The sequence below is a fragment of the Ursus americanus genome, chromosome 17 (genome assembly GCF_024610735.1).
Source record: "Ursus americanus isolate L20-20 chromosome 17, mUrsAme1.1.p, whole genome shotgun sequence".
In the NCBI taxonomy this organism is placed as follows: Eukaryota; Metazoa; Chordata; class Mammalia; order Carnivora; family Ursidae; genus Ursus; species Ursus americanus.
The window spans coordinates 20,819,236-20,840,859 of record NC_142143.1 but is presented as its reverse complement, the minus strand read 5'-3'; the positions used below and the strand labels follow the sequence as shown (position 1 = coordinate 20,840,859).

Below are 21,624 nucleotides of genomic sequence, written 5' to 3'. Positions count from 1 at the left end.
GTTTCTAAGTCAGAGAATAAAAAGTTTTAGAATTATTCCTCTAATGGCAGAGGAATGAATGGGTTAAAAGGGCTAATATGAAGTGGTAATACCAAATGGACGTAAGTGGGAAGGGAAAGAGTCAACGATAGCTCTAGGATTTCTAGCACAAACAAATGGTGCACTGTAGTTCCATTAACACAAAGGAGTCATACATGTGGCAGAGCAGAATTATGGGTAAAAATAAGAACATTTCAAGTTTCATAACTCCATTAAGGGGAAGATGTTCAATAAACCATTATGAAAAACATGTCTGCAGTATAGGAGAGAGAACTAAATTAGAGATATAGACTTAGGATATATATTTGGGAGTAATAATTTTTAAAACCAAGGAACATGCTTTTTAAAAGAAATATAATTCCTTTAGGCTTCTCTCCCAACTTCAACTGAAAAGATTACAAATTTAAAACCTGAAATTACCATCTATTGCACATTAAATTTTAACATAAAAAAATGAAAAGATGTCAACATATTTAATGAAAACAAACTCTTACCAAAGATAAGTGTTTTATATCCATTTATCACTTTCCTTAAGCAATCTACTAACTAATAAGGACCTTCTCCTTACCTATAAAATTAATATATTTCCAAAATAATGTTTTCATGGCCAAAAAAAAAATACTGTATGCTTCATTTTCTGATTAAACAAGCTGGTTTAATTTCCTGAGTAAACATTACTCATACTTGACACTGAACAGAGTCCAAATTCACTGAAGGAGTTAAGAAATTTCTAAAATCCCAGGAGCAATAAACCTCACCAGAGAATCTAGTCAAGAGCTTATTATAAAGGACTAAAAGTCAATGTCATACCAAAATTTTAAATAACATCATGCATCCCTCTATTTGATAAATTATTTCAAAATCAGGTCACAATTGACAGACACACTATCTTGGGCAGACGGGAGAGAGTAGATAAGCAGGGAAAATTTCCTTTTCTCTACTGAAGCATGTCCACCAACTGTCATATTTGGAAAACAGCCAAAATGAGCACTTTATTTGCAAAAAGAACAGGAAACTCTTGAAATTTTAGCAAAATGTGTGGTATAAAAATATGGAATGTAAAGAATTAAGATTCACATTTATGGATGTTTGGAAATAATGTTTCTAACACATAGATTTAAAAGCACAAGTCCATCCAAGGTAACAAGCTCTAAAAGCCAAAGGTAGAGCCCCTTGAATCCCTGGGGTAAGTGTTACCCTTATCTTCTAGGTTATGACCATTTATCCAGGGTAAGGTTCCCATATACATTTCCAATACAGATATCTGGCCTCATAGTTATTTTACCTGAAACAGCCACATAAATTGCCTTGAGAAAACCATGGTCAAACCATGTTTTTTTATCTTAACCTTCTTTTCTTTATGTTTCCTAAACTTACTATTCCTCTTTCGTCACAGAGTATTTTCTAGTTTCCTAGCTACAGGGTTTACCAGTGAGAGCTGACACAGCTGAGTTGCTGAGGGAGAACAGCTGAACTACTAAGGAAGGAAATCAGAGAGAAAAGAGAGAGGGAACCTAGAAATGTTAATTAAAGAGGAAACAGGAAAACCTTAGACTTCTTCTGAATCTGTATAAGCTTGTAACTCTAGGTTAATGTTCTCAACTCAGATTAAGGCCCACAGTCAACAATAACGGTCACCAAGGGTTTTCTAAATGGGCTTCTCACTAATATAAAATAAATATACATATATTTTTTAATGTAATGATAGGTGTCTGGATAATGCCCAAAGCTAATAATCAGGGGAAAGAAAGGTGCAGGCATTCATTTTGAGTGACTTTACTATTAGAAACTCCCTGGCAGTTATACCATTGCAACCAATGCCACTGTCACCTTAGATAAGGTGCCCAATTGTATCACACAGTAGTTTGGCTCTTTAAAGAATTACGGGAAGCATGACAGAGAGGAAGTGAGAAAGGCAAGTTGAAGACAGATTTCTGGTTTGGGTGTATTCTCTCAAGAAGTTCACAAAATAGTCAAGGTAATAAAACTTTTTCCACATGCCCCTTTTCTAAGATTTTGCCCCCATCTTCCTCCAGCCAGGAGGTTAAACCCAAAGAGATTCAGCAGCTCCTATTATATGCTATATGACCCTGACCCCCTGATCCCTGCTGCCTTGATTCCTGGTCTTTCCAACTCCTGGCAGTTCAACTTTTCCTTGCATACACACACACACACAAACACACACACACACACACACACACACACACACACACACACACATATGCATACACATTTACATATATATGTACATATGTATTTGTATAGTCCTATAAACCCCCATTTTGGTATAAAGAGCAAGCAAGCAAGACTTCAGAGAAAGGTCACATCAGACATGGATCTTCCACCTTTCCTCAACTCCTTTCTATCACAGAAACAATGTATAGATTACATTGCTGAGAAAACAATATCTGCCAATTCAAGGTTCAAGAGTTTTGGAAGGATTGAAGGGAATAGGAACAGGTAGAATAGATACTCTCTGTGGTCCCTTGCTCTGCTAATGAACGTCACAAACTGCAAAGTGTAAACCCAAGGATTCCTTAAAAATAGAAAGCCAAGGGGCGCCTGGGTGGCTCAGTCAGTTAAGCATCTCCCTCCAGTTCGGGTCATGATCCCAGGGTCCTGGGATGGAGCCCCACATCATCAGGCTCCCTCTCCCTCTCCCTCTGCCTGCCACTATCCCTGCTGGCGTTCTCTCTCTCTCAAATAAATAAAATAGTAAAAAAAAAAAAACAGCCAAAATACCAAAAGAAATACTGTGAAAATCTCATACGTTATTAAAGGTGCTGCTGATAAGAAAAGGTTAAGAGGGTAAAAAAAAAAAAAAAAAAAAAAAAAAAAAAAAAACTAAGAAATGATCTCTTTAGATCCCCAGATGTTATCTTGCACATTAAGTAATGTAAACAACATTTAAACAATGTTGTTTAAATCCAGGCCTGTTTGGCTCCCTCCTTAGGTAGTAAAACCAAAATTCTGATCATCATTCCATTGAGCTTGTCTTCCCAGACCTAGAAAAGGAGAGCAGGAGTTGATAATACTGCCAGCTGCTTATTTGTTCTTGAATTTGGCATGAGAAGCCGAATGGTCTTTTAAAGTACAGAATATAACTGCAATGAATTATTTCTGCAACGTTCCCAAACTATTTTTTTCCAACTTTTGGAAGGCAAATAAGGAGGGTATCGTTCAGTGATAGCAAATGTTTACTAAAGAGTTACCTGGAAATTTCTTTGCTCAGATTTATTTCTAGGAATTATGGAGCCTGGCAATAATTTAAAGTATGGGAAATTCCCAGTATAAATTATCTATTGTCCTGGTTCATTTGATGCAATAATCATTTTTACAAGACCTATACAGATTTACCATTTTTTAAAATACAGTTTGTCAATTTCCTGACATAATGTTTTTATGACATCTGAAAAATCATAGTGGGGGGAGGGATGCCTGGATGGCTCAGTCAGTTAGGCATCTGCATTCGGCTCAAGTCCTGATCTCAGGGTCCTGGAATCCAGCCCCACGTCTTTGGGCTCCCTGCTCAGCAGGGAGCCTGCATCTCCCTCTCCTTCTGCGCTCTCTCACTCTCTCAAATAAATAATTTTTAAAAATCATAGTGGGTATATCATATGACAAGAAAAACCTACTTGCTGAAATCCTTATCTCTATCAAATTCTGCAAACTCAACTTCCTCGGTGAATGACAGTTCTTATCTCAGTGCTTTTATAACTCTTTTTTTTTCTTTTTGCATTATCATCATCTTACAAAAATTCCTGAGAATGCACTTCGCTAACAATTATGATACTTTCAGCTAAACAGAGCAAAAAATATATAAAGATTTTCTCTCTTTCAGTCAGTCTGGAGCCCTACTACATATCCATAACAAAACACATGAAAGAAAAAGCTCATTTAAAAATGCAAAGTGCTGACCAACCTATCAAACTATCATCATCTCTCCTCCAAAATGCAGGAAGAAAGAAAGTCCAGAATTGCCACACAGTACTCAGGTTTTGGTCATAATCCTCATGTTAGCTAGAATTCTTAATCACCCTTAACCCGGTTTTCTTCCAACACAAGGGTACAGGTATTGCTGGGATTTTTTTACCATCATCATCATCATCATCAACATCACAGATAAAAAGAAGAGCAGTATGTTACTCTCTTCTTCCACTTCCTCTTCCCTTCTCTTTCTTTTCCTTCCTCCTATTTCCCTTCTCTTCCTGAACAATTCAGTCTCTAGAGGTGCTGGGTGGCTCAGTCAGTTAAGCATCTGCCTTCGGCTCAGGTCATGATTTCGGAGTCCTGGGATTGAGTCCCGCATCAGGCTCCTTGCTCAGTGGGAAGACTGCTTCTCCCTCTGCCTGCCACTCCCCCTACTGTGCATGTGCACTCTCTTACAAATAAATAATATCTTCTAAAAAAAATTAAAAATAAAAAATAATTCAGTCTCTAAAGCCAGTAAGAAGGGCAGGAAAAAATAATCATCCACACCAGAGGGAAGAAGGGGACTGCAGGGGCCTACAGAGAAGCTGACAGAGCCCAAGCCAAGGAAGGAGATATTCATATTAGGGGCAGCTGAGTACGGATGTCAGTGCCAAGCAAGCTGGAAAGGGCAACCCTATAAAGGGGTGCATGATGTGAGAGGGTTAGAGCCTCACTAGGTTGAAAAGGGTATCCATGTGGTGGTGGAGGAGGGGAACATCCAGACATAGGGTGTCAAGAGTCCAAACAGGACGAAGAGGGCATCCACATGCAAGGGTGACCCAGTTCAGGGGGTTAGACCACAAACAGGATAAAAAGGGTATCTCTTTTTAGGTGTGAACTGGCATAAAGTGTCAGAAACTGTAAATGGCAAGAGGGTATCAGTGTAGTTCAGGTTAATGTGGGTAGCAGAGCCTGAGTTGGGTAATGAAGACACAGACTCAGGGGAGGGTATGGCAGTAGAGAGGAGGATTGGTTGTATACAGGGGAATTTATCCAATAAGTCTCTGTACTAAAGAGAACGGAAGTCAAGTTTTTCACTATTGGAGCAAGAAGTTACAAATATAGGAAGGAAGAAACCAAAATGAATCCTGCTTGTAGAACTGGACTGGAGTCAGACACATCGTTGTAAACCCATGATTTTCAATAATTATGGGTAGATATAGGTGTAAATGTGTGTATTTCTGTGTATGAATATATTTTTTTCACTAATGACCATACTTAGTATCCAAATGTTAGCACCTACGTACCATTTTCCAATAAAAAGAACTATGGCTTCTTACAGAAATGGCTGATCCAGAACTGAGGCAGAGAAAGATGAGTACTGGAACATTTTATGATGCCAAAATCAAGGAAATGCTCAAAGAATGACTCAGAAAAGCCAGCCTTAAAGGACTTACATTGGCTAAGTCTGGGACAATTTAAGGATTAAAAATTAACAATGACAGTAATACATTAAAACCCATGCAATAAAATAGCAAACCATGAGTCCATACTTATATAAAAAAGTTTGATGAAGAATGGGATATTCAGATAATTAAGTATACCTCCCCACAAAATAGTTATTACAAAGGGAAAAAGAGCAATTGTCTATATAGAAGTCTGACAGACTCTATCATAAACAAGGGATTAAAGTGAACATTATGAGCAATAGTACAAATCAAAATCACACACCACCTGATAGGATGCAATGAAAAGAACACAGCATCCTTCTGTGATATTCCTGCCAAAGATGAGCACAATGTGAATCTAATCCTAAGAAAACAACAGACAAACCCACACTGAGGTACATTTCACAAAATAACTGGCCTACCATCTTCAAAAAGTATTAAGATCATAAAAGTCAAGGAAAGACTGAGACGCTCTTCCACACCAAAGAACACTAAGGAGGTGTGACAACAAAACGTAATGTGTGATTTTGAACTGGATTCCAATGAAGCACATTTTTGGGACAACTGCCAAAACTGAATGGGGTCTAATGGTTGAAATGCAGCAATATTAATTGTCTGATTTTAGTAGTTGTATTGTGGTTGTACAGGGAAATATCCTTGCTTTTAGGAAATACAAGCTTAAGTATCCTGAGGTGACAGGATATCAGGTTGGCAACTTACTCTCTCGTGGTTCGGGGAAAAAAAGCTATATCAACTAAACTTCCAGCTTTTCCACAAGTATGTGATTATTTCAAAATCAAAATTATTTTTTTTAAAGTTCTAGCTCCAACCATTAAAGAATTACTTAAACCGGACTCATGGTCAGATTCAGGTCATATATTGATATAATGGAAGTTGGGAGCCAAATTTTGACACTGGACTGATCAAAAGAAAATGCTGACATTGTGAGCTTCTGTACTCTATGAAATTAGAAACTACTATATAGTTAGCTATCATCTTATGTGTGTAACTTCTTCAAATCTATTTTCCATACTCCAAAGCACCATCACCATGAATCCACGGTACACACCCTCAAAATATTTGTCAATTAATAATGCTTTAAAAGCAAGATAAAGAAAATACCAATGATAAGCTTATTAGGAAACCATTAACCTCATGGATTATAGCACAGCATGTACAACTCCAGCAGAACACAATCTCTTTCTGCTCAAATTACCTTTGTGAGAAATGTAGAAGATAACAAACTAATACTAAATATCTGGAGACCAGTACTACCCCTAAAAGTAGGCCGAAAAAAGTAAGCACTATCTGTGGGATCAGAGGAAGACTGAGCAAATATATCACTCCCCCGTGGCCTGTCTTGGTGCTTATACTATTAAAGATTTAACTTAAGACAATGTATCTAATGAAATTACCTATTAAAATGCAAACATCCTATCAAATAAAGATACTTCCATGAAATTTATAATTATTCCTTAAACAGCCATAATATCTCAGTAATAACAATAAAAACACAAATTTTGAGTCCCTCCTATGTTGCAGACCCTGTGCTAGATATTTTATATAAATTCTCTTTAATCCTTACAACTCTACAAGATAGACATCATCCTCACTTCTAAATCAGGAGACTGAGGTCGAAAGAAGTTAAATAACTTGCCCTGGGCCAAATGTCCATTCAACAGCAGAGTTTTCATTCAAACTCAAGACTCTGACTTCTTCCATTACATTCTGTTGCTTCTTTCTACCATGCCATTTACTGTTCCTGAAAATGGAGACCTATAGCATGAGGGAATAAGATGCAATTTAGAAAACTTTTTATCTGTACAGGATAAAACTGAATGAGAAATTTGGGTTTCAGGTAAAAAAAAAAAAAGTCTCAGAACAAGAAAGGAACAAAGGCTTAGCAAAGGGACAGAGGAGAACAAAAACAGGGGATGAGAAGGTCCTAAGGACAAACTGCCTAGTTGCCTGGTTTTTCTACAGAGCCTAACACTAGATTTGACAAAATCCTTGAGTTAATAATGAAATCAGTTAAAACTAAGAGCTCAGATTTATTGGCTTGAACAGATGAATCATAAAGTTAAATGAAATTAAATGAAAACTATGGTGAATACTGTATTTTTCCTTTGTTTCATGAGAGGGTAGAAATGGGGAGAAATAAATCACACCCATCTGGAGACTTGGCATGCATGGACAAGTTATTAAACCACCTCTGAAGCAACAGAAGTTAGATACCATTATGCACCCAAGAAATTTTGGATAAAACAGTTCCACCTTGTTTTATTTTTTTTAAAGATTTTATTTATTAATTTGACATGGGAGGGGGGAACACAAGCAGGGAGAGTGGGAGAGGGAGAAGCAGGTTTCCCACTGAGCAGGGAACCCAATGCGGGGCTCAATCCCAGGACCCCGTGATCATGACCTGAGCCGAAAGCAGACACTTAACGACTGAGCCACCCAGGAGCCCCTCCACCCCATTTTAAAGTGAAAATGATGACTGACAAAGAAATATCCTAAAACGTCTTCAGTTATTTTAACACTAAATCCAGTTTATCACTCATGTGCTATCAACAAACAAATGTAAACAAAATACTGCCTATAATATGAAAGTACATGATGAGCACAAACAAAAATAATTGAAAATTATGTATGAACAAAAATATCTTACTATGTAATTTTGTAGAAAATGTACTTTCTATTTACATACTGGAAATATATTGGTATTTTCATATTTTAACCCAGGATAAACACTGATCCCTATGGAACAAGGAAGCAATATGGCACGATAAAAAGATATTTGGGGATCGGAAAGACCTGAATTTGAATCTTGATTCTGTCAACTAGCTTTGTAACTTTTGGCAAGTTATTCAATGTTTCTGCTCTTTTACCCTGTATATATATATATATATGGGGCTAATAATAAATATCTTTCAGGACTGTTGTGAAGACTGGATAAAAAGTACATAAAGCAACTGGCATAATATTTGGGACACTAATAACACTAGCAATTCCACTTCTAGAAATATATCCTAAGAATAAGATTTATGAAAAAGGTGATCTGTATGACAATGTTCATCATACTACTATACCACTTAAAACAAATAAAATAAGCATCATCCAAGTATCTAGATTAAAAGAATATTTAAGTAAAGGTATACACACCAGATCAGTGGTTCTCACACTTTAGTGTATATAACAATTACTTAGGGAAGCTTAAGAAATGTATATTCCCATGGGGCGCCTGGGTGGCACAGCGGTTAAGCGTCTGCCTTTGGCTCAGGGAGTGATCCCAGCATTATGGGATTGAGCCCCACATCAGGCTCCTCCGCTATGAGCCTGCTTCTTCCTCTCCCACTCCCCCTGCTTGTGTTCCCTCTCTCGCTGGCTGTCTCTAACTCTGTGGAATAAATAAATAAAATCTTTTAAAAAAAAATGTATATTCCCAAAACTTTTACTCAGAAATTCTAACCCAGTAGGTCCAAGGTGAGACCAGGAAACTCATATGTTTAACAAACAACCACAGGGTTGATTCTGATATAGGAGGTCTATGAAAATTCTGTATTAAATGGGATATTTTTTAAGATTTTATTTATTTATTTGAGAGAGAGAGAGAGAGAACATAAGCAGGGTTGAGAGCAGAGGGAGAGGGACAAGCAGACTCCCTGCTGAGCAGGGAGCCCGATGCAGGAATTGATCCCAGGACCCTGAGATCATGACCCAAGCCAAAGGCAGACACTTAACCAACTAAGCCACCCAGGTGCCCTTAAATGGGATATGATGCCATTAAAATTATGATTATGGGACGCCTGGGTGGCTCAGTCGTTAAGCGTCTGCCTTGGGCTCAGGGCGTGATCCCAGGACCCTGGGATCGAGCCCCACATCAGGCTCCCTGCTGGGAGCCTGCTTCTTCCTCTCCCACTTCCCCTGCTTGTGTTCCCTCTCTCACTGGCTGTCTCTCCGTCAAATAAATAAATAAAATCTTTTTTAAAAAATTATGATTATGAAGCTTTATAGTAACACTGAAAAAGTTTATGATACACTATTAAGCAGAAAATTCAGGATCCGAAATGTATGCTTTACCTAATAACGACTATAGTAAACATACAGAGAAAAAAATGGGTCTTAGCAATAGAATTAGGGGTGATTTTTTTTTCATCTTTTACCTAATTATTTGGAACAGAGTCATGTTATCATTATTAATGAATAAGTAACATATCCAAAATTGGAGGGGAAAAAAAGTCAATGCCCTTCAGGATTAAGTTAAAACTCCTTAGGGTAGCACACAAGTCCTTCAATCTCCAGACCTGTTACCCATGCTCTATACCAAACTACTTATAATCCTCCAAATTATATCCTACATTTTCATATACTATTATTGAATATATTATTCCTTCTCCAGAAAAGCCCTTCCCTCAAATTGTCAGCCTGGCAAACTCCCATTCATCCAATAAAATTCAAGAATCACCTCTTCTCTGAAGTTTCCCTTGACTACTTCTCCCAGATAGAATTAAGGGAACCTGCTTCTTGCTCTTCACATTCCTGTTGCATTATTTGGTACTTCTATTACAGTAAATATCACACTGTACTTTAACTCTTTGTTGACACATTTGTTCCATTATTCTACAAACACCTGGGGTTAGGTAGAGATGTTCTCATTCAATTTTAGAATCCACAAGGTACTCAATAAATATTTATGAAAATAATGAGAGATCATTCTTTGTTATCATTTTTCCTGGATGTCAGTTCCCTATGAAATCCTGACTGACTTGTTGGGTTAGTTGGAGAGTGGTTGGTTCATTGATTAATAAGACTTGGTCTAAATATAACCTAATATATAGCATAACACATACCAGTGAAAAAACTTATATGAATACTTAACCATTATTCATAATTCTTCACCTTCTCTGATTATGTCTTCAAAGCTTCTATCAAACTTCAGAGTGACAGATCACTCTGGTCACTAGCCAAAGCAAATAAACAGGAAACAACTCTGTCCTAGAGTACCCCACTGCTGGAATTTACAATGCCAAACAACATCTCTGCGTAATTCCTGCTGCTCCCAAACACACTCCCACTCACTCCCATGTCCCATACTAACAGTAAAATAGCTATACAAAACAGGGATAATTCTGTAAGTAATTATAACAGTTTTTTAGTATACTTAAAACATAAGATACTATATTTAGCATATTTACATGATACATAAAACATTTAAAATGCAGATTAGTAACTAGAGGTACCAAACAAGGACTCGAAGTGGCTAAATAGTAATTTAGGACAAACAAAGAAAAGAAAAAAAAAGAAAAAACTTTAATGTGGAAGAATGAAATTAGGATCCAGGGGTCATAACTTCAAATGTTTTCCCTGTACAGTAAAACATACATTTATGGCATAACCTAGATACTGAAGTCTTAAATAACAAGAAAATGCATTTAAAAGAATTTGAATCTCAAACCACATTAGATGTCAAAGCTCTTATACAATTCTATTCCATACACTTATTATCTGTGATTATATAATAAATATGTACATCTAAGGAATAACTTCTGGAAAAAGGCAAACAACATACCACAAGCGGATATCTAAGATGGATGTGTTACTAGAACAGATATCGATAAAAAGTTTTAGGGACTAAATAAATAGCAAAAAGAAAAGGCTTTTCCAGTACCAGCCCTATGCCATCCCATTTCTTATGTCTTCAGTCAAATCCCTTTCTCTTTCAACAGCATCAACCTTATAAGAAGGAAGAATAAATGACCACCTTTAACCAACCCCTCTTGCGAATCTAGCAAAATTCTCTCCATCAGCTCTGCTAACAAGAGCTCCAAAGCATTACTATTTGGGCCTAAAGTTTTGTTTGCTCTTTAAATGAAAATACTAAAATAGTCTCCTCTTCCTAAAAGCCTCTCCCAATCAATCACACTGGGACTCCCACAAATAGTGTTTGGAGGTGGGATAAAGACAGGTAAGATACAAGAGCACTGAGTCCAGGAGGTTAGAGGAGAAATTAACACTGAGGTAGGCAGGAAACTAGCAACATGAGGAAAGCAAACTCTGTAAACTCTTTCATTCTAAAGTTCCAATATTTGTTCTTCTTAATCTATGTCTCACTGCACAGCCCATCCCAATTCTACTCCTCATACAAAATCGGTTTCCCCTCAGGAGTGGGACAGTTGGCAAAAAACTACAGCCAGGCTGAACTTCTAGTAATTAAAATGGACAAGAGGCTTTCTTTGTAGAAAAAGAGATCTGGGTAAGAAGAGTTAAAGTAAATGTGGTGTGGGGAACAGAAATATCAAGCAGGCTTCGAGAAATGAGGTTGGTTGCTTATGCCCACATCTATTAGTCAAGATTTGATTCAATTTGATCAAAGAATGGTGACAAGTATAGGCCAACTGTCTCGGTTCACTTAACTAGAAGTAATTAACCACTTTCAATAAAGCTGCTCTCACAAGACAATAGAACCCAAATAACTCTACACCGCAACTGAATCAAAGTTCGATTTTACAGACAGAATCATGAAGACACACTATTAAATAAGGAAGCACTATCTCTAAGAAATAGATTCAGAGATGAACACTCTTTGGAGACTGCAGAAGAGACTGACAAAAACAAAATTTATCCCTTGACCATATATTCTAATCCACCCTCAAAAGTCATTTCATGCCATAACCAGGTTTAACACAAACATAGAATTCAATTCCTGTCCTACAGATGCAAAGGAAGAAAACTGGACTCTAAGCAGAATTCCTAGATCTGTGTTATATAGGAAAATTCACTGAGTTTTCAACTGGCATTGTGCCTCTGCCTGCCATATGGTGTACCTGACCATGTCATCACATACATGAGAAAGAAATGAAACACAGATGAGTCTTCTGTGTAAATTCCTGCTTTTTAAAATATAAAATATTCTATGATGAATAATCAAAACTCATATTTTAATTAATTAAAGCTAGCTACAATATGTTCAAAATGGAACCAAAGACACACTAAAATGCATTAAATGTTAAATAATTTCAGGTTCTGTAGGCTAAAATTAGTTTTTTCTAACCCTTGATTTGAATTATAGTCAGCTCCCATTTCTAGTTATATTCCCAGGATGAATGTTCTGTAATAGGCTCCTTGAAAGAATTTTCCAAAATTACGTCAAATACATAATTAAATAAATTATTTCAATATACAACTGAACAAACCAAATTGTGTTTACTGTCACCTGAGAGGTTAAATTGCTAAAGTCAATAGAGGCAATGCTGAATATTGTAAGCTTCTGCATTATGTCAGTGAAGATCTGTTCTACCCTTCCATCAACTATAAGAAACCACTGAGATACACTAGGAATTAGGCAATGTAAGAATGGACAGGGTGAGTAGTAGTCACTGGCTGGTTGTCCTAATTACCTGCTACACATCAGTCTCACTGTTTTGAAGAGGGAGCTGAAAACCTAGCTTAGTAGAGAAAGAGGTCAATAACAAAATTCCCTCTCCTCTCTTTTCACTCCCCATCATGCAGCTGGCACTGTTCACTCTGGCAGACACAGCTCCCTGAACATAATGGTGCAATCACCGCTTCAAACATCATTACTATCTAAAATAGATAACCCACTTGCAACTTGACTATTTTTATAGATATAACATTCTCATGCAGTTTAACTGCTGTATTTGTGATTTATTCCATTTAACCAAAGCAGTTTCCCTGAAAGTGAGTACCTTATCAGAGTCCCAATAACAACAATTGCCCAAATAGTTGTGAAAATTACAACACTTTCGAGTTGCCTCTTATCTCCTTGTACCCATCACCAAAAACTTCATGAACTGAATCCTAAATCTGAAAAATTTGTAAACTCTCTGGTTTATCTGTCTTTGGTGACTAGAGACTATTTTCCCCTACTTTTTACAGATCTACTTTTTCACATGGGGGTCTTGAGAACTGGATTCTTTATGTTCAACAAGAGTTGACTAAATAGGCTTTATATGTGATCCTCTGAGTCATTAAGAAACTCAAGTAAATTTAAGACAGAGAATTTTTTACCGCTTTATTAAAATACAAATAATTCTTAATCTAGACTCACTAAGAAAGAAATGATTCAATATACATTCTAAATAGGAATTATTTTTGTTTAGATTAAAAGGTAGTTCTGTCAAAGGAAGACACTTTAAAAGGTTTTGCAGCTGTGTCATGAAAGATGTTAAATAAAATGAAACTTCACATATAACGTGGAGGGAGAAAAGGAAGGAGGTAATTCAATTTGAGTACTCTGATGAGCTCTAAGGAGCTCAGATTTCTTTAAAGACAAAAGGGGTGGATGAGAGAGAGGTATAACTGAGAACAAACACAAAAAAATATTTACCTGGGAAAATATTAATGTTCCTTTCAATTAAGTTTGAAAAAAAGAAGAGAGGTATAAAAAGTTCACTTCTGTAACAGATAATGTAACCTGAAGCTCTGACAGAATAACTAAAAGTGTGGATGGTTTTAGACCACAAGAGGATTTCCTGTGACATCTAACAATGCCAAGAATCTGATTCTTCCCAACTTCTGCTTTGCTTCTATCACCCTTAGTGAGAATCCTTTTCAAACCAAAAAGTATAAACAAATAATGTTGGGAGATTATTGAAATTTCAAAAAGACAGAGGTCACAACAGACATTTTAAATGAGTGTAAGTATTCAGACCCAGAAGAATTAGGTACAAGGGGGAAGAAGGAATTTGCATCAGTACTAGCCATCATCAATGGTTCACTACTGTAAACAAGCTATAATAAAGTAGCCTGATTTGGGTGGAATTGACAGACTTAATACTAAAGATAGATCAAAGGAATGCTATAAACAGGGCACAGCATGAATTCAGAAGGGCAATGGATAAAATACCTCATAATATTCTCACAGGTATATATTAGAAGTAGCTGAATGAGAGTTCTATTAAGTGGCTTCAATGCTGGTAGAAATACCATGTATAAAGTTTGCTACTTTTAAATTCATAGTAAGCTAAATAAAGGTTCTTTAGGGATATATCATCATGTGTTGAATTCCAATTATAGATAATATGCTTATTAAGTCTACAGATGATGCAGAGGAGAAAAATTAATATGCTGGTAGAATCAAGAATCAAAAAGATCTAGATAGATTATAAATACAGGTTAAAACAAAGAATATTAAATGTAATAGGAATAATTTAAATTCAATCAACACTTTTACAAGTATGATAGGGGAACCACTGCTTCACAAGTCATTGAAAAAAATACCTGGAAGCTTTGAGTATCCGCTCAATGTGAGCCAATGTCATTATATACCTCAGTAAAACTGACCTGTATTAAAGTATGTCTTAAATCAATAATAAAGAGATAATAATTTCATTGTATGATGTTTTAAATAGCTGATATTTTGATTACATAATACATGTTCATTTTAGAATACTGAAAAATGAAGGTAAGCAAAAAGAAAATAAAGATCACCCACAGTTCTACCACTCAAAGATGAATACTACTTTTTACATTTTGGTGTTTATCATTCCGGACTTCTTAATGCACATTATAAAATTTTACACACACTTATTTTTTCTTAAAAAAAAAATAGGATCATACAACAAATACTGTTTTGTAAACTGTTTTTTTTTTTTTTAATTCAACAGTGTATCAAGTCCCAGTATATTTACTCGGTTCAACTGATATTTGATGCATTTAGTTCATTTCTGCTCACCACCTTTACAAGAGTCATTGTAGAATTTGAGAATATGCAAAGAAGTAAAAAGAGAATAGTGAAAAGCATGAAAATAGAACTTCACTACTCCACTGCCAACTAGTACCAGCTGCTGGAAATTACAGAGAGGAGGATTTCGGAAGATTTCAACTCAATATAAGGATAATTTTTTAATAATTAGAGATGTCAAAAAAAAAAACGGAATGGATCTAGTCATTTAAGGCTTTTACAAGGCTAGAATAATTAACTGGTAAAGGATGTTACAGGTAATTCCTCTAGGTCAGAAGTTGAATAAAAGGCCCCATTTTATTTGCACATTTTGTAATTCTAATGGAAATTTTACTAAAGAAATTTATTCCATGTCCAAAATGAAACAAATCTTTAGTAATCAAGATCTTAGGAAATGAGTCAAGTGTTTTAAAGCTGCACGAGAAATAATAACACTAATGATAAACACCAATGTGCTAAATACTTTGCATTCATTTCTTTCTATTTCACTTAATTCTCACAACTGTAAGACAGGGACTATTACTACTCCCATTTTATAGAAGAGGTCAGTGAGGCTTAGAAAGATTTTTATATTTATTGACGGTCATTCTTACTTTTGCTGAAATGCAGTGTCACCCAAGGATACCTGATTCCCCATCAGGTAGCTACTACTCACTTACTAGGCAATATGTCATCAAAAGCATCTTCAGAAAAGTTCTTATCTAGCAGTCCCTCAAAGGGCAGTCATGAGATTTTTTTTTTTGTAATTAGGAAAAAAATTAAGGATCTTTAAGTCAAATTATTCATAGCAAAAAAAGAATTCAGGTTAGACTAAGACATGTATCTTAAATGTTCGTGAATCAGATTCAGTGAATAAGACTTAAGATGTGGAAAAGCAGGGGCGTCTGGGTGGCACAGCGGTTAAGCGTCTGCCTTTGGCTCAGGGCGTGATCCCAGTGTTATGGGATCGAGCCCCACATCAGGCTCCTCCGCTGGGAGCCTGCTTCTTCCTCTCCCACTCCCCCTGCTTGTGTTCCCTCTCTTGCTGGCTGTCTCTATCCTGTCGAATAAATAAATAAAATCTTTAAAAAAAAAAAAAGATGTGGAAAAGCAAATTTAAATCACATAACTTCAAATCTTTGCCATTACTAATTAAGTGACCTTGGGCAAGTCCCTAATCTTCCTAACTCTTCAGTCCTTCGGTGAATTGAGGCTCAGCCACTTAAAGCTGATATAAGAATTGAATGAGATGATATACATAAGCGTTTAGCACAGGATCTGACACGATTATTATACAACACAAGTAATAAAGGCAGGGAGGATGTAGCGGCAAATCTTTTCTGCAATTCATTCCAAAGTATTTAAAAATGTTGAGGTGTCATTATGTTTGAAGAGGAAGGGGTCACATTTTCCATCATTCTGTAAATAAATTTCTGATGACAATCATTTGTGAAATAAAGTAACAACTAAATTAAATGTGCCTTCTTAGGAATTTCATTTTATGCAAAGGATCACCCAAAGAATACAATTTCAACCCTCATTTTCTTCAAAGACATTGTTTTAGTTGTTTATTCAGTATGAGACAGATTCAAGTTTAAAGGTTACTGGTTTTGATTTTGACTTTTACAACTTGTTTCAAACTACTCCAATGAACATATGTTTTTTAGTTTTGTTTTCTAGGCACATTTCTGTTATAGAGCTACCACTCTTACTCTGACAAAACCTGAAAAAGGGAGACCTCTTATTCAAGAAATATGTCGTGGGTCACAATTTCGAACTTTTATTTTATCTTATTTAATTTCTAAAATTTGCCATCTATTCTTTTCTTTTAAATGGCACAACTGAGAAAGTATCTAAAAGATGTTTAAGTTCTACCACAAAGATAGGCTTTTTAAATACCATTTATCTCAATAAAATTAAGTGAAGTTCTCACTGTTCTCAAAGAATTCCTTAGTTTTTCCAAAGGAATTGATTACTTAGAAAACTCTTTCAGAATATAGGTTTCTATTCTTACGACTAATTCAATTGACTAGTAAACATATTTATCTTCAACTTTAAAGCCATAACCAGATAAACTGCTTTTATATAAATTACCTGTGACTAAGGGCAATTATTAGAGCTATAATCTGAAATACGCCCACACTGTCTACTTGCATTTTAAAGTGAAAATTACTTAATTGAGTACACACAAGAGTCATCACTTCTAAGATCAAAAAAAAGTCCCATATTCATTGATATGAAGTGAACTATCATTCCAATAAAATGTCACTATTAACAAGTCTAGATGATCACATATGGAGCTTTTTAAAATCCCATCAACTATTTGCCAACTAAATTCATTTCACTCTAATACAAATGTTTTCATTTTCCCTCATAGCCAGTACTGTAATTAACCGCACTGCCTGACCACTACAACATATAAAAACTTGAGTAAAGGACACAATGCTATCATCCAGCAATCTGCATCAAACACTTGTCAAGAGTGGCACAAAAGAGTTTTTAAAAGCCAAGAAAATCACTTGGGTTTTTTAAATTTTTACAAGAACAGTTGGGTTGCTTAAGAGATGTTTTAGAGTGAAGATATGAATGATGATTGATGCTTCCAAAAATATCTAGGGCAAGTGAATAGCCATAATTTTATAAACTAAAGAGCTCTCCCTTGCATTTTATCTAATGAATATTCTTCAGGCTTCTTCCCTCTTAATTTGTCCATCAATTCAACTTCTATGTTCATAGTTTTTCAAATATGCAAATCAACCCAGCTATCTCTAAGGTACTGCCTGCTGTATAAAGACCTTGACATTTTTTTAAATGTCATCTGAGAGTCTCCAAGCAATATTAGTCTCACCCGCAACATCTTCATATTAAAAGGCCTCTACTATATTCCTTATGCACTATCCCAATCCCGACCTGACATCCGTCATCCTACTAACCAAGTTTCACTCTGTTATGTCCAGGTAACTGGAAGTACTGCTGGGGCTGCCTCACCTGCCTCATCAAGTTTTACCTACACCCTGTACTGGTGACATCTCATCAGAAGGTTCGCTCGCTTCATTTTGTGGGATCATAACCCACAGCACAGCAAATGTCTTCTGCAAGAGAAGGTAGCAGCAACCAAAGACTGTTGCTTTTTTGCAGGGTAATTGCATGCACGCAATAGCTTCTCTACCAATTCCATTCAAATAGACAAAAAAGGCTGGGTTCGACACTGAAAATACATAATAAATATTGGTGAAAAGCGAGTGGAACACCGATTTTCTTCCAGTAACACTAGTACATGTACAAGTTCTGCACCACAGCTCAGAGAAAAGTAGCTACTGACGCATTGATAGAAGGCTATTTTCAAATTACTCAAAGAATCTAAGGCATCAATCTGGGAGCCTCATGCCTCCTCTCCACACACACACACTCTGTTTTCCTGCCTAATTTAAGAATGAATCGCTGGCAGCCACCAGGTGCAATAACCATGAGGAGAAGGATGGATCCATCACAATGCAAAACGAGGTATGCAATCCCAGAGCTGGTTCCCGTCCTTACCTTAGCAGATTAGACAGGGGCAAGGGTCCGGATCCACCGCCCAGGATCCCTCCTTTCCTGCCAGACAGGAGTTTCTCCACCAGAGCCACATTTCCAGTGCGGGCAGCTTCCAGCAGCTCCTGGTCCTTCCCCATAGTCTTTCACCGGCTCCCTCACAGAGTCCTTTCCCCACCGGGTCCTCCTCCCCGCCAACCCCCACTCCCCAAAATCCAGGGCCCTCCCCGCCCCACCCTAAAATAATGCAAGAGCGTCAGCACGAAGAGATTCCTGCAGCCCCAAGCCGGGAACACCACTCTCCTCCTCTTCAGGGCGCAGCTTTTACAATGGGGATCAGAGCATGTCTAGGAAGAGGGGCTGGCCGAGCGGGGAGCCGCGACGCGCCCCCACAGCCACTCCCCTGGATTTCCGAGGCCTCGTTTCCGCGGGTGGGGCTTGAGGGGGTGCTTTTAAGGAGCGCGAGGAGGATGCTGAGGACTAAGGAGGTCGCAGGAAGAGGAGGCGGAGACAGTCCTCGCCCGAGCCTGAGCGCAACGAACAACCGTGGCGGCGGCGGCCCGCGCACCCTGGCGCCGGGATCCCGGCTCTCCTCAGCTTCCGCGCCCGGCGGGCTCGGCGGTTAGGCGGCGGCTTCCGCGGCCCGCGACGGAGAAGAGCGCGGCGGCTGCGGCTCCGGCGGCCCTGGACCACGCCGAGGCAGGGCGGTGCGGACGAACGGCGGCGGGCGCGTGCCGAGGGCGGCGGCGACGGCGCCGCCGGGGCTGAGGCAGGGCGGGCGTGAGGGCGCCCCGGTCTGCCCGCGGCGGCTCTGAGGCCTGGCGCGCCGGGCGGCCGGCGTGCGGGGGGCGTTTGCGCGCGGGCAGGTGCGGCCGGCGGGTCGGTCCGGAGTTGGGCGGGGGAGGGGGGCAAGCCTGGGGTGGGGGCGGGGCGGCGGGACGATATTATCTTCGTTTTCGTGGGCGGGGACCCTCCCTCCTCCAGTCTCCTTGGGAGAGGTTTAACCGTGTGAGGACTGGAGTTGTACCCGCCGTGACTCCTCGTCTGCCAGGCCGGCGCGGCAGCCACGCCTCGGGTCAGTCACGAAGCTCGAAGAAAATCCTCCATGACGGGGATGGGGAAGCTGGTGATGCTGGGAAGGGGCCCTTCTGCGGTCGCTTCTGTCCAGGCAACTTGACCTCCGTTTCGCCCTTCCGCTTACCTCCGCGAGTCGAAGGAAAGCTACCCTTGGTTAGAAAGGTTTGTTTTATCCTAGTTTCTGTGGCACTGGCCACTGTACAGTTTGTGACTGTTCCAGTTTTTCTAGTCTTTAATCAGCCCCACATTTCAGCTGGGCTTTGGAGAGCTGCTGACGTCTAAAAATACCAGGGAAAAGGCTCTAATTGAAAATTCCTCCACAGGCACACTGGGAAAAATATAAATGGACATGGATTAGAGACCCACTTTTAATTTGCATATATATCATCAGCAATTCATTGTGCATGGTTGGCTTGAATTTGTTGCGTTTTTTCTCTCCTTGTCCATGGTACAGAACACGAGTTTATTTTCTTTTGAAACTTATTGTGATGCCTTGTGCTTTGCCTTGCCCTCGGAATACACGACAAATGTTAACTTGTTGAATATCGATTGTGAGAAAAGGGTCATAATAGGCACTTTCCTCACGACAACCCAGTGAACTGGATATTACTAGAGTTCCGTTTTGGAAATGGGAAATAGTGGCTCAAAGGGCTAATTAAATTACTCAAGATGCTGCACACAGTAAGTGGCCGGACAGATCTGGACCCCAGAACTGACCGTCTGCAGAGCCCATGCTCTTCCCAATACACTTTACTGCCCCCATGAAAAAATAAAATGGGCTGACAATTATCACAGACATTGCTGAGCGGTCGCTATGTATCAGGCACTATGCCACATTCTTTCCATATGTTATATCAACCATCATAACAATTCCATGAGACAGGTACCATTTTTATTCTTATAGATGAGCAAACAGATTAGCCCAATATGTAGCTAGAAAGTAACTGAACCAAGACTCAAATCCAGAGCTGCCTGCTATAGGCAGAGATTTTAAGTACACAACTGGGGAAAACTTACAACACATTCAGAGATAAATAACAAATATATTTTTAAAAATTTTTATGGAATTCAATGTTCTGAGATTTCATTTGAATGGTTCAAAGTAGTAGGTAAAGTATAGGAGGTTTACTGAAGGAAATCGATTTTGAGCTAGTGTGGCTTTTTGTGTGTTTTTGTTTTAGAATCTGTTCTAATGATAAGATGATATTATATGTGCTAACAATATGATCCTTCATATAATGAGACTAGCAAACCAGTTAAAGAAACAAAGTAAAGAGCTATTGAATTCATTTTGAAAATGGCTAGGGAACTCTTTCTTCTACTTTCCTAATGTTACCACCCAAGCAAAACACACCTTTCTCAGAATATACCATAAGTAGTCAGTTGGTCAGAGCTAAAAAATCACCCTCAAGTTTTCACAAGCAACATTTAATCATGGCTGATGTAGTGATGGGGAGGCTAGTGAGTTATTATCAGAAATCAACCCCCATTGGGAAAACCATTAGTAATGATTAACTGTAAGAATCAGTTCCACAGTTCCATGCATTCTAGTGGTTTATTATATTCAAAGTCAGCATTTCAACTCTGAATGCTCGTTTTTACTTACATCGTAGCCTCTTATCAAAGATGACAGGAGTTTGAATGCATAGAAACTAACATACAAATTAAAAATGAAAGCATTCTTCCAAAAATCTGAAGAGGAAAAAAAATGCATATTTTTTAAACATCCAGATTTCATCAAGATATTTTGCATCTGGGGGTGCCTGGGTGGTGCAGTCATTAAGCATCTGCCTTTGGCTCAGGGCATGATCCCGGAGTTCTGGGATTGAGCCCCATGTCGGGCTCTTCTGCTGGGAGCCTGCTTCTTCCTCTCCCACTCCCCCTGCTTGTGTTCCCTCTCTCACTGACCGTCTCTCTCTGTCAAATAAATAAAAT

The 21,624-nt window shown here is 38.2% G+C and overlaps 1 protein-coding gene across 1 annotated transcript in view; it reads right to left on the bottom strand.

Annotated features, from left to right (window-relative positions):
* LOC148108640 (ankyrin repeat and sterile alpha motif domain-containing protein 1B-like) overlaps positions 1-18,794 on the bottom strand; it is a 197,257-nt gene extending 178,463 nt beyond the window's left edge. The window contains exon 1 of the mRNA XM_087868840.1: positions 18,619-18,794. Within this exon, the coding sequence (XP_087724966.1) occupies positions 18,619-18,752 (134 nt within the window). The 5' untranslated portion in view covers positions 18,753-18,794. The remainder of the gene's footprint in view (positions 1-18,618) is intronic.
* Between the last annotated feature and the right edge of the window lie 2,830 nt (positions 18,795-21,624).